This window comes from Polypterus senegalus, chromosome 15, assembly GCF_016835505.1.
Source record: "Polypterus senegalus isolate Bchr_013 chromosome 15, ASM1683550v1, whole genome shotgun sequence".
In the NCBI taxonomy this organism is placed as follows: Eukaryota; Metazoa; Chordata; class Cladistia; order Polypteriformes; family Polypteridae; genus Polypterus; species Polypterus senegalus.
In genome coordinates, this window is record NC_053168.1 from 132,073,680 (window position 1) to 132,088,698 (window position 15,019).

Here is a 15,019-nt window from a genome sequence, read left to right on the forward strand (position 1 = left end):
TAACAAACACACGTCAACGTTCAGAGACCGTAATTGAATTCAGGGTCATGGGGGCGGCAGGAGGCAGGAGTTCAGTCCATCACAGGGACATATCTGCTGCGCTGCACTGCACTGTCTGCTAAGACTTTAGGCTTCAGACGCTGAGGTCATGGGTTCAGGTCCTGCCATTGACACTGTGAGACCACGAGCAAGTCACTTCACCTGCCAGGGCTCTGATTAGAAAAAACAAAAATAATAAAAAAGTGACCATCTGTATCTCAAATTGGATAAAAGTATCAACCAATATACTGAATATATTCAAATTGTGCATATTTTGGAAGTTATGTCAGTTCACTCAAACTTATTTTCTGAAGTTGATTTTTAACTTTGTTCAAGCCAAGTGTGGACCCAACTCTGTCTAAGAATACTCCGCAGTCATCAACTGCCCTCCTCTTAGTTCTAATATTAATTGACTTTATGTTTATGTTCCAATTTTCTGCTAATTTACTGTCTGTTCCCGTATGTTAATGTTGTCAGGTTTAACAATTTGCTGTTTACACACCGTAGATGTGAATTTGTGTACACGCTCGGAGTCTGCACTATACAAATGGCAAAATGAAGTGAATTAAATATAAAGTTTAAATTGCATGTCATTCTGTAGCTCGAGCAGCAATGAGTGCCAGTCGACAAACCCACAGAGAATAAGCAAAAGCCAGACGGGCACAGGGTGGGCTCCATCTCTTCTGGAAATCGCAGTGCCAACCACTGTGCCACCCAATACAAAGAATATAAAGCATAACACAAAGCTCGGATCCTGAACACACTAAAATGGATAAGCAGTTGGAAAATGGACAGCTGGATAAATCACAGAAAAAAGAAATACGAGGGACGTTTCAAAAGATTTCCACACTTTTATATTTTTGTTGGAAATGGTGAAGGCGGGTGGAGGAGTAATTGGGCATTACAAAGTCGGTACGATACTGGGAAAACTGAATCGCAAAGGAAGGTGACTGAGTAGAAAAGTGATGTCATTTGTTTTTGAAATTCTTAATAAATGGAGTTAAAAAAAAAAAGTGCAGAAACTTTTTGAACATCCCTAGTAATAAAATCAAAATCCAGTTTAATGAAAACAGGAAATGAATGCTATTATTTTCTAAAAGAAGAAAACAAAAGCGACTGTCTGTATGGTGATGACAAATACGCCCGCCGACGAGCAGTGCACATCAAGCTGCCTTGATTTTTTGGTAGGTGAAAGCACGACGCCTCGCTGTGTACCTGCATGACAAAGCATGAGGGAGACCTCCCTGCTAAAAACGCCTGCGCCTGCAGAAACTCCTCTTCACTGGGAAAGTGCACTACAGATAAAAAAAAAAAAATAATAATAATAATAAAATAACACAAAACCAGGGGCACCAATTTTCTTGCTTTACAATATACTGCAACTGTTTAATAAAGCGCTGGACAAATACAGAGTATGTGCAGAGTGAAAACGCAAGTTTAACATCGGCTACATAAGACACAAAGATATGATACACACCATTCTGTGCCGCAAGCATAATGAAAATTAAAGAAATTACCGTATTATTAACCTTTAAAGTTGGAGCAAACACACAACATATCTCATATCTATAATCAGGTATTTCATCTATGTTCAGATATATTGCTCACATTTTACACATTGATGTATATGTGTTTATAAAGACAGATAAGATAGGCACTATATGAGAGATAGATAGTTAGATAAATCACTATATAATAGATAGATATTTGTCACAAGAGTGAATTTAGTATGTACAGTAGGTCTTTCATATATACACTATTAGTATAATAATAATATTATCATTACTTGACTGACTGCCTTTATCCACGGTGACTTAAAACATTTGAGATACAGTTGATTACTTTTTATTGTTTTCTCTAATTGGAGCCCAGGCAGGTGACGTGATCTGCTTGTGGTCACAAACGTCATTAAGTGGGATTTGAACCCACACCCTCATGGTATGTCATCCAAAGTCCAAAGCTTTAACCACTACAACACACTGCCTGCATATGTACATGCACTTATGGCATATATACAGAGTGTGTGTTTTATATATATTTATTTTTACATGTATACAGTACAAACAATATGTATGTATATATATATATATATATATATATATATATATATATATATATATATATACACACTGTATATTATCAATACTTACACATATATAATATATATTCACTATAATATTTATACATATATTTACATGCACATATTGTGTGTATGTGCCATATGATAGATATATATATATATATATATACTGTAGATCATAAATACTTATACAGTACAGTACATATATATGTACAGTGTGTATATTATATAAATTCAGCATAATATTTATACACATATGTACATGCATACATTGTATATATGTGTGCAGTATGTATTATATATGTATAAATACTTATACATATATATGATATACAGTATATTCACTAACATTTATACATATATTTACATGCACATATTGTGTATATGTGCCATATGTTTTATATATATACTGTACATTATAAATATTTATATATGTACAGTGCATATATTATATAAATTCAGTATAATATTTATACATATATGTACATGCATACATCGTACCTATGTGCAGTATGTATGTATGTATATACACTGTACATTATAAATAACTATACATATATATGATATATTCAGTATAATACATGAACACATTGTATATATGTGCAGTATTATATATATATATATATATATATATATATATATATATATATATATATGTATATATATATATATATATATATATATATATATATATATATATATATATATATATATATAAATATATGTATATATCCAGTACATTATAAATACTTATACATATATATGATATATTCAGTATAATATTTATACATATATTTACATGCATATATATGTGCAGTATGTATTATATATGTACATATACTGTATATTATAAATAGTTATACATATATATGCACATATGATATATATGTACAGTATGCATATTACACATATTCAGTATGTATGTATATTATACACAGTGGGTGTAATATATAATATACTCTAATATATAATATTTAGAAATAAATGCACATACATTACTGTATATATGTGCAGTATGTATACACAGTGTATATGCACATATGGCACACATGTACAGTATGGAAATGCAGTGTCTAGCATTATAGATGTACACACACACATATATGCAGTGTATGGTGCAAGCTCCTTTGTTTTGAGCGCATGACGAAGGTGATAAGAGTGAAGTTCATGGTGCAGCAAATGGCTGTCTTGATTGCCCTGACTCAAGTAACAAAATCAAACAATATATATATATATATATAAAATTGACATGAATTCAGACTTGATGCAAATCCTCCTGAACAGTCATTGCGTAGCAGAGCCTAACTTTCAAAAATACGGGTATTAAAAAAAACAAACAACCAAAAGCCACCAAGCCAGCTACCAGTCAGTGTGCCATTGAAGCAGGTCGCTTATGTACTGTTAATGTAGGAGCTGGAAGTCATCCGGCTGGATGCCAGTGTTAAAGCCCCAGTTTGGGCAGACCAGCTTGTGTTCAGTCACAATGACAGGGCAGGGCAGGCCATGCAGTTTCCTTCACGAAGTGTGCTATTAAATTGGTGGAATGGTGTCATATGTGTGGATAGCCCTGTAGAAAATCAAATCTCGCTCCCCAAACAAAGTTAAACTGAACATTTGAGAAGCAGAATGAAAGTGTAAAAGTGTTCGAGTTTGCCGGGCATACCCCCGCCCAACTTTAAGAATGCCGGTCCAGAATGAAATAAGCGTGAGTCGGAGGAGCAGCACCTTTAAAAGTGCCTCTTCAGATCGATGCCTGGATGAGGTGAACTGCGCGAAGGTTCCTCAAAGACCCCCCTCTTTCTTTAACTTCGGGTTGTCCTGACGTGCCAGTACCCGGCTCGGTCGCTTATACTCCTCATTCTTGATTTCTGTTATTTGCACATCTTAGGAAGCTTTTCAAAGCCCAAAGGTAGAACTTCGTGATCAGAGGACCCCTTATAGAATGGCGTGGATCTGCGAGGAACCACGCAACCCAGGAAAGCGACACTTCACGGCCTTTATTTTTAAGAGTGTGGACGGCAATATTGGGACTGAAGCACCACGTCGACAAAACACTACAAGAAAAGAACAAAACAAACTACCGTTTAAACCTTAATAATATTCAAAAACCCCAATCGCACAGATTTGTCCAAACACTCTTTTAGATCTGCAGCAAATTTTAAATACTTTTATGAACACCAGTATAGTTCTTTAAAAATCGTTTAAACACACTTGTATTTTTAGTCCGCTTATTTAATTGCAGATTCGCTATGTCGTTTAAATCCACTTGCACTGCAAAGCGCTAACTTACGGTGGACACTAAAAAAAATCATGGCAGCTGAAGTTCCCAAAATCAGATTTTCCTCTAATAAGGCTAAGCAGGGCCTTTTCTAATATTTTAAAACTGGCGACACTTTCCAGTTTTTGGAAAGGAAAAATAAAATTATAATGTCTATAAAAAGCGGAGGAACTGCCCGCGGACTTTTAGCATTGGAACAAAACTACGCACGCATATATTATTTAAAAAAAAGACTATAATAAATGCCTATTTACTATTAAAGTGACTTGTCTTCAAATTGCTGTCAATTTGAATCATATTGCAAAAACACCTTTTTGGATAATGGAATTGTTTTTCAAAATGATGGATTTCTCGAATGTTCTGGACTTTACGTATCTTTTCAGATTTTTGTTTTCTTCTGCTTCCGACTTTTATCGCTCTCTCTCTCTCTTTCTTTTTTTATCACCTCAGCAAACATATGCCAACGGTGCTCTTCCTTTCCATGACCCCCAAGTTCGACCTCCCCTCACTTGAGAGATGCGCTGATCTGCCAGCCTGCGCTTTACAGGTGGATGGATACGTGCAGCTTCTCCTTCTGGACCATCCCGGATCAAAACAAAGGTGTAAATAAATCCGTAAATAAAGAATTAAGAATAATAACACCAACAAAACGTTCCGAAAGAGGAAAGGCTTTACATTTTGTATGAAACACAAAGTTAATCTATCATGACAGAATCGGGCTTTCACCTGAAAGAGCTTCTCACGTTGAACTTTACCGATAATGTGCGCGTTGAGCTTCATCCTGTTCATTTTTTTATTCCTTTTCTATTTTATTTTTTTCTTCTCCTATTTAGCTACGTGTCCTTAAAAATAAACACATTTAATACAGCAACACAACATAACTGAATCCTTTTTTACAGGTTCGTTAAACTCTCAAACTCGAAATTCCATGTTTGCATAGGTGAAGAAGAACAAAAAAAAAACCGTTACTTGTTAGAATAAGAATGTATGCATCTCCTATCTTGACGTTATGGGAAATAAACCACCTTTTTTTTCTAAAGTGATTTGATTTAAGGGCAAAATGCAGGGATGCCTCTCGATAATCACTGGAAACATCTTAAAAATATATGTATGAGGTAGTATGTTTACATAACATTTAGAAAGTGAGGGAACCGTTTCTGAAAGAAAAAAAAGAAAGAAAGAAAGAAAGAAAGAAAGATCTTTACTGATGGTGCTGCTTAATTAACGTCTTAACGCTCCAGCAGCATTCCAATATAAACGGAACTTAAACTGGGGACATGTCAGGGAAAACAGCAATGAAAGTGGAAGGCTGATAAAGTTTAAAAAACCGGGATTTGGACCGCCAACGTATAGGAAACAATAATGCCAGTAATCTCAGAGGGGGAAAGAGAGCTTTCCATCCCAAAGTGACATCCGGATGCAGTCGACGAGCAACGCCGGCCCCTTCTTCACAGGTCCAGCGGTGTCCTCCTGTGATTTATTCTTTGGTTGAAGGCATTGTATTTTTAATAGTCCTTTATTGCGGTTTGAGTAATGTAACTCCATAAAAAAAGATGTTTGAACGTCCAGATGACCTTTTCTATGCAAGATCGACTGAGACTTTCTCAGATCATTTTTTTTTTCTCTCTCTCCATATAATAAAATCGCGTGGGCGGTGTCAATATTTTTCGAACTCTTCCTCACAAACCCGTGTTCATATTTTTTGTGACACACTTCTTTTATTCTATGCCATAAATACAATACATTCAACGTGGCAGTGTGCATGGGTTTAAAATTGCATGCGTGTTCAAATCTACAACGTTTTGAAGGACTGGGGCACTTTTTAGAAATGTGGCATCACCAACACACAGAGGGAAATACCCAAGTTCAGTTTCGAACGCTGCTGCTCCGTTGCGAATGAAAACAAAAGCAGACATTGGCCTTAAATACTTAAAGGATGATCTCATTATTTCATAAAAGTTGCATGAGCGCATGTGGATTTAGTAATAAGTGTAGCTTCATAAGCAAAGCAGCGAATTTACTATTATTATTATTATTTTATAATTATTACAGTGCTCGTCATCATAACACTATTGAATTAACAAAACAAATATTACGGCTTCTTAATTTTTTTTATTAGCACGACTTTATTCATATGGTTGCGGTGCAATTCTCCAGAAAGCAGCAAAAAAGTAAAATTAATTACTCCATCAATATTGGTGGAGAACGTCCAACGGGTTCAGGAGTCCGGCTTCACGTTTAATTCATCCGTTTTATTGAATCTTAAAGACAACTGTTACGCTATCCCGTAAATCTGGATGAAGACGATCAAAGAATAAATAAAACGGTCGATTTCTAGTATTCGTTGACAACGGAGGAAAAAAAAAAAAAAGTACAAGCAAGGAACCGCACCAAATACAAACCGTCTTAAGTAAAAAAAAAACACACACACTTAAGTCTTCAGCTAATATAAGCCATCACTGACTAAATATCTTACAACTTTGTAAAACTAATGAAAGACGCTGCCTCGCTAACGAATGCGGAACAAACTGTGCAGTCCTTTTTTTGGGGGGTGAGAACGTGTTCAGTGCTTGTCAGCGCTATACCGGTGTGATCGACGCGTTGATAACGGGAATTTTCTTCACCGAATCCGTGGGATAATAAGAGCACAGCAATCTGTTTCAACATTGACACAATGTTCATAATACACTTAATTTATATAGCGCCTTTACCAAGATCAACGCGCTAAATGTTCACTTCATTTATCTAATATTTCGATTTTACCGGAACAATAACACTTGACGCATGACAGACAATTATTATGGAAAAAAAAAAAATTGATAATTTAAACTCGATGACATTCATAATTACACATACAGATTAAATAAACAGCTATTCAGACAAGTTGTACCATATGCGTTTGCAATTGATAAGCTGACAATACAAATAAAAACTAAATAAATTAAAGATGTATATTCTGGAAATCAAATCGTCAGAATATTTTAATTCCAATATAATACACTTGCACCGAGTCTACTGCAAAAACTGGACTTTTTAAAACGCTTTGGAAAACTTTCTTTGATTTCCAAATACAGGTTTATAGGAAGAAGTCCCGGCAAGCCTACAAGACAGGAACCAACCCCGGGAGGGACGCCAATCTTTAAATGTATTTAGTTATATATATATATATATATATATATATATATATATATATATATATATATATATATATATATATATATATATATATATATGAGGGGGAATCCGAGGTATAAATAACTAAATACATTTAAAGATTGGCGTATACGACTTGTGTATTTGGTGAAAACTGTTAATTTTTGCACTTTGAAAGAAAGAAATGGCTTTTTAAACAATAAAGATTTCAGCAGATCAGTGGATGTAGTAAAAACTGCTGTCTCCTGCACCTTTAAAGCAAACATGAAAGCAAGCATGGAAGAATCTAGGTAGGGCTTCACAAACACTATAACATGGTCTCCGCTGATCAATCGAAAAGAAAAAGAATCGCCTATTTGGAAATGCTTTGCCCCGTCTTTAATAAAACAAAGTTCACATCGCTTGTCTGGTAACGGTTCTAAATTCTGGGCAACGCCATGCGAGTAAAAAGTCTATGAAGAGCTGGGGTGAGGGCGGGAGGCATGCAGCGTGGTGCTCAGCACAAATCGGTCCATCTCAGAGACTATTTGCTCCAGTTTTGCTTCCCACCGAGTTTCTGATTGCAGGCTTGGTGACGTAGGGAAAACATCAAGTGGGAGAGACAGACAGATAGAGAGATAGATTCGGAGATGGATGGATGGACAGATGTTGGGGCGGAACTTGGAAATATTTCCAGGTTATTAGCTCCCTCCAACATTCATTCTGCATAAATAATCGGTTTGATTGCAACTGGCAATAACTCAGGAATGTAGAATCGAGGAACGGAAAGGTAAGATCTTATTTCTAAGCTTGTGGAGGTTATTTGCAGCAGAGTGACGAGATACAAGACGGGATTTTTAAAAAGGCTGATAGGAAAGAAAATGGTTAATGAGAAACTGTTTGGCTTGGGGGAAACAGTTTCATACACTTGATAAACACATAAAATATTATAAAAAAAAAAAAAAAAAACTCACCGATTTCTGATGAGCAAATCTCCATCCCCTGGTGTGGGAACTGGCACAGTTTGCAGAGACACGGCTTCCCTGAAATTCGGACTCAGTTTTGTGACGACGAGTTTTCTCATGGTGCTGGGTATGGAGGAGCCTTTAAAATCCATGAAGTGACTGGAGTACGACATATCTATTATGGACCGGCTCGGAGCGGAGAACAATTGCGATCCGGCCCTTGTCTTTTTAATCTGGAGTCTCCGGGTGATTGTCTTTCTGAAAACTAAAGTAACGATGGACATTTCTTACCTCGGATCAATAGATAATAATGGAACTGAATGTATTAGAAAACACAACTTTACGAAGAGGAGAGACGCTGGATTGGGTTACCTCGTTTCTCGACTGATAGCACGTCCTTTAAAAAGCTTTCTTTCGGGTTTTAAAAGAACGATCGTGCTCCTTGCACACCACAGTCCTGGGACGCCCCCTTTTTTAACTTAAAAAAGTGAGCATTTTGCCGAAGGTCGGTAACTAATGTTAAGAGTACGAGAGGCTTTAGTGGTGTGGTGTGACACTAGAGTTGTATTTGGCTGTCGGCCCCTCCCCTTCCCGTGCGAAGCATTCACTTCCTCATAAGGTGTAACGAATCAATCTAGCGGCATTGTGCCGTGCAGGGCTGGCTGCTATTGGAAACGCGATCAACGTAAATACTGTATGCGAGATTTTCAGGAAAGAAAGGCAAGCTTTGCAGTCGGTTCTTGTTGTTACGCGGAGTTGATAAATAAATAAACAAATAAATAAAAGGGGACTTGCTCCGTTAGATGTGTTTGGAAAGAGTGGGAACCCCACCCACTTTTCTTAGGCTGGGAAGGGAACAGCCAGGCTCTATCCGCCTCTTCGGCATACGCGCACATCACACCGAGCGAAGTAACCGCAGCGCGAGAGACGGAGAGGACGACAATCCCATCCTCAGTTCAGAAAGCAAAACAGAAACAGAAACAAGTGAACTGATGGTGGCGTTAAACAATCGTGTAATAAACATTATCCCTGGCCAACACGTTCTTGAAAGCTTCTTTGACTTTTTTTTGTTAAGATCGCGACATAAACAAAGTGAAAGTTACTTTAAGCGCTTCGGACTCGGCTGGACACAAGCAGCGGTACGCTAAGACTCGTGCTAAAGGAGTACGCGAAATAAGAAATGTGATAAAGACAGTGAATGTTATCTTCATGCAAACCAACTTACGACACAGAAGTGTATATTTTTTTAAACCCATGTCGTTGGCATCGCGTTTGATATAGCGCTTTTGCACACCTACAGTCTCGTTTAACTGGTTTTCTAAATGAATCTCCCATTGTGCTGGTGGTGGAGACTCAAGCCCACGCGATCACTCCTATCTAGAACCATTAAGGCCACATAAATGAAAACGTTTTGTATTCGATTCATAAAATACGAAACGTATCGATCCCTTTTTTTTATTTTGCCTACAGATGTCCCAGTAGTCGTTTAAACATGAACTTCCACCCGTGTAAACTTGGCAAAAATGGTAAGGACTGCCCTGCTGCTGCTAGTGGGCATTAAAGGGTTAATTGCCCAACGCCTGAGGAGGCAGTTTAAGAATCACCATTTTTCCCGATGTTTTATATTAACAGTAGTGAATCATAATAAATTATATGACTAATCATAAAAAAGTGTACTCACAAGGGAACTCTCACCAAAAATATGAAAGGTGTCTTAAAATCAGAGTTTTTGTGTGTGTTGTGTTTCCATGAGAATTACACGAAGTGAAATCCACAATAAAAGCCACTTACGAAATAACGGTTTTCAATACTAACAATGGACACAAATCAGTAACTTTGTTATCTTAGGACTTTCAAACCTGTAAGTAATATTTTTTTTCGATTAAAGAAATTTGGCGACTAAGGAAAAAATGAATAACGGTAATATTAATAACAAATGAAAGCGGCGAGTCTCTGTTCTCATTAGTGGCGGTACTGCCTCACAGCGCTGGGACTCCTGTTTGGTTCCCAGTTGGGAAACCTTAAGTGTGTGTAGTTTATTCCCCCCCCCCACGCCTTTTTTAGGGTTGACCCCCCAAATCCAGCGACATGATGAAAGGTTAATTTATCAGTTAGCTCTGTACTGGGTGAGCACTTGGTGTATGCGTGCATGTACCATGCAAGCGACGGACTGGCGTCCCGTCCAGGGCTGATTTCAAATTGGCACTCCTCGACCTCGTACCATAATAACTAAAATAACAGATGGACTATATATGATTCTTGTTTTATGACAATATTAAGAATTGCAGTGAATGTCGAACATAAACATTATTGAGCTGAAAGAATCCGTGATCGCAAGAAAATGTAAAATTATACGACACCAACAAAGCGATCGAATCGTCCTTTAAAAGTGAGTTATAAACACGATTTACGACTCTCCAATCTTCTTTAGTAATATTGCAAATGACAGAATCATAAGGAATATTTTTTGATGAAAGGTTCTTGCGAAGACCAAAAAAAAAAAAAAAGAACCAGAGCCTAACATTTGCACATCACTTATCAATTAAGTCTTTCCTTTTGTCATGTAGTTCAGTTACAAGGGAAAAAACAAGACAATTAAAAAGATTGACAGGTAGGTTTTACTGTCAGGGGTGACGTTGGCGGCGAAGGGGAGGAGGAAGCGAGGAGCAGGAAAAGCGGCTCGATGTGTCTGTCTATCAGTTGAGGCTGTCTGAAGCCCTCCTGGATTGTGAGTGTTAGATTTTTCCCGAAGAGACAGGACTGTGGGATCACTCCTTGGGAGTTTTAGCGGAACAGTTAGTTCATGGCCATCCTTGGCGGAGAGTAGTTGCCGGATTTCTGCTTTTTTGGCTTTTTTCCCCCATTCTCTTTCTTTGGAGCGGCGTCTGGCAAGCAGCAGCAGCAGCACCAGCAGCAGCGGGGTGTGCGTTTCTGTCTTGGGGGGGTGAGTATAGTTTTACTGTTTGCCGTGGAAGTGCTCGCTCGTACTCCGCTGTCTCTTTGAAGTGTCAAGACGATCGCGCAAGAGACACGAAAGAGATAGAAAGTCGCAGGGACAGGGCTGATAGTGTGCGATCTGTCCAGCGGGTGACGAGCTGGCATTAATCTCCTAACGCTCTCTCTTTTTTCTTTTTTTTTTTTTTGTTCAGTCTACGCTTTCGAAAAGAAAACGGGAGGACGATTGGAAAAATGAGCTATAATATGGAGATTTTACAGCGGGAGCAAAAGAAGATCAAGCCAAGTAACAATTGTAGCTGGTGATCGCTCCGACAGAAGAAGGGGGAGTGACTGAAACTAACCTCTCATCTGCAGATTTTTTTTCCCCTTTACACCCCCCACCCCTCCTTCGTAGTGCAGTGAAGTGCCGAGAAGATGTACGGTGAGTGATCGGAGCCGCTAACATGAGACTGCCCAGCGGACGCCACTTGTGTTTGTGACAGCGCTCTCTCTCCCTGCGTGTTCGAGTAGAGACGTGAAGGAAATTTAGAGAGAGAGAGAAAGAAAGAAAAGGAAACGAGAGCGTATTACACAGACAATTTTGGAGGATTGACATACCCCACAACACCCCCTTCTGTGTGTGAACTTCTTAACAGCGGTTACTGGAAGAGCCGCCTCCGCACCAGCGCTGGTTCTACTGGAGGAAAAAAATAAATAAAAACAAAACAAATACAAAACAAAACATTTCGAAAAGAGAGAAAAAAAAAAGGAACCCCAAAAAGTTGTATTTTTCTCTGTGGACGCACTTTGATTTTTGATTTCTGTATGAAAAGTCCTGCGGAAAGTCTCGAGCAGCAGCAGCAGCACTATGCCGAGGAGAAAGCAGCAAGCACCGAGGCGGTCTGCAGGTAAGGCCATCACCGCAGCGCATCGCTTTGAAGCCGCGGCGACACACGCGCGCGCACACGCTCACGCTCCTCTCTGATAGGTCCCGCTGCCCCAAACCCGCACCCAACCGCTGCCAAGCATCCGCTCGCTGTGCCCGGGACAGACCGTAAAGTGAGAGGTGCTAGGTGGGAGCGAGCAGTCCAGGGGGAGGGGTGAGCTCCAGCACGCCGGGTCTCCTGTCTTGCCTTTTCGTTCTTTAAAAAAAAATCTTTTGTTTTTGTCATCCAGTACATTAGGGGTGGTGGAAAACAAAAGTTAGTTTTTTTTTTTTGGTTATATTTTCAGCCTTTCTAGCTGGTGTTTAGAAAAGAAAAAGAATCGTAACGGGGAAGAAAACTGGCAAGAGCTGGTTTTCCCTTCTTTTTCTGGTTTATTAGACTATTGCCATCCTTGATTTGATGCGTGATTGATCGCCTGTCATCTGGCAGCCTTTGATCTATTCATTCCTGATAAACATCAATAAATCACTCACCATGGAAACATAAATGCCCCTGACGGCTTAGCCACTCGCAGGACTCCCCCTAACAATCTTTTTCTTTTTTTGTTCTCTTAAAAACGATCACTTTAACTAAAGTTTCTGAAGCCCTCTGTAGCCTGTGTATATAGTATATGTTGGCCATTTAGCACTGAAGTGATTTCTGTCGGAAGAGGATACAAGTTATATGTACTGTAGGTGCCATGTATTAGTACTGCTGAAGCTTTGTAGACCATAAACTGGAATTAGGCTTAAAAAAAAATAATAAAGTGATATTTTTTTTCTGCTGTTCTGCTTAGTTATATTAAGGTGGTGTAGTGATTTCTGGATCAAAAAATGCATTTATACTTTAATGGCACTGAAGGAAATACGATCAGATATTGGATTTAACGGTAATGGAAAAACATATTTTGCATGGTAACAAGTGGCTCAGTAAAGGAAGGAATGCAATCTCCTCTTAATGATTTAGGATAATTATAATTTTTGATGCACTTTTGTACACTACATCATGGAGTAATAAGCATTCTCTAAACATATAATTTAGCTGCTGTAATACACCTTTGAGCTTTTAATAACTGGCTAGTAATGAATAATTTTAAAAGAAATATTTCTGTTCATTTAAAATTATTAATTACCAGACAGCTAGTAAAGACTCAAAGGGAACAGATAGACAAATAAAGTATTCTAGTCAATTAGTAAAGGCTCAAATAGAATGGATTGATAGATAGATACCTTTATTTGTACTTCTATCTATCTATCTATCTATCTATCTATCTATCTATCTATCTATCTATCTATCTATCTATCTATCTATCTATCTCCTTTGAGCTTTTACTAACTGACTGGTAATGAATAATTGTAAAGGAAATATTCATATTTATTGCAGTTTTACAAAAGACACACGTGTCTAATTTATTCCTTGCATTTATGGCATCAGTACTGTGTGCTGTTTTCTTGTCTCTCTCTACATGGCCGGCATTAATAAGAAAGCATGTTGTAGTGAAATCTATTATCTTAGTGGTATTTTACTGGTCAAAGTTCTCTTAACTCACAACTTCTCTGAAAAAAAACACCATAATGATCAGCACGTTTTTTGTTTTTCACCGCACACCACTTGAAGATAAAAAAAAAAACAACAAAATCTGTTTAGTTTTTGTGGCTGCACTTCTTTAGCACCTCGCACACGAGGACACCCCTCCTCGAAATGGAAATGCCAGGGGTAATCAGTCCAGTTTCATCCTTGTGCCTTATGATGCGCCTCCTGCCCTGCCTGTCAAGAAGAAATTGAAGAATGTTACTGTAAAGATCCTTTTTTATTGTATTTCTCATTTACATGTTGTTAATCAAAGAAGACACTGTCTTATTAAAATGCATAAAATGAGGATTGAGGAGTGTCTCGGTTAGTTGTGAGATTCTTCAGCACCTCAAAGCATTAAAATCACGATTAACTAAAAATGTTAAAATTACATCTTAAGACCAAAAAATAATAATTTTTACAACAAAATTAATTTTTGTTTCATTTTATCACAGACCACCTTCACACATTAAGTATCCAGCATTTTGATAACTGCAAATCTGAAAGTATTATTTATGGCAATGTCTAAGTTTAATTTAGATAACTGCAAATCTGATAATATTATCATTTATAGCAATGTCCATTTCTTCACATGACCTCAAGCCCCCCTACTGATTTTTAGTTTGTATCATTAGTAATCCTTGGACTGCCTTGATGACTTTAACAAGTAAAAATGAGCTTTTACATTAAATACGTTTCAGGTATTTACACTGGGCTGATAAAAGTAACTTTTTTATATTTGTTATCAGCATGTAAACTTATTATGTTAAATGTCAGTGTAAATCATTATCAGTCAAGTAAAACAAAATACCAATAAAGCAAAAAAATCTGTAAATATGTAATTAGGTTAAAATGATTATTTTGTTGGTGCTTGTGTGAGTGTTATGTGTATGTGTGTATATCTAAATATATATTTATTTGCGTGTGTGTCTGTGTCTATATGTCTTCATATCTGTATATACATATATATATATACACTCATAAATTATATATATATAAAGTGTGTGAATATATATATATATGTGTATGTGTGTATCTCTATGTATGTCTTCATATCTACAATATATATATATATATACATATACACACA

General features: G+C 37.4%; 2 protein-coding genes across 2 annotated transcripts in view; one reads left to right on the forward strand and one right to left on the reverse strand.

The window, feature by feature from the left end:
• Positions 1–9,164, reverse strand: part of LOC120516156 (prostaglandin reductase 3-like) — a 31,037-nt gene extending 21,873 nt beyond the window's left edge. Inside the window, exon 1 of the mRNA XM_039737632.1 lies at positions 8,504–9,164. Within this exon, the coding sequence (XP_039593566.1) occupies positions 8,504–8,778 (275 nt within the window). The 5' untranslated portion in view covers positions 8,779–9,164. The remainder of the gene's footprint in view (positions 1–8,503) is intronic.
• Positions 9,165–12,056: 2,892 nt separating this feature from the next.
• Positions 12,057–15,019, forward strand: part of tshz1 (teashirt zinc finger homeobox 1) — a 130,271-nt gene continuing 127,308 nt past the window's right edge. The window contains exon 1 of the mRNA XM_039737631.1: positions 12,057–12,339. Coding sequence (XP_039593565.1) covers positions 12,300–12,339 — 40 coding nt within the window. The 5' untranslated portion in view covers positions 12,057–12,299. The remainder of the gene's footprint in view (positions 12,340–15,019) is intronic.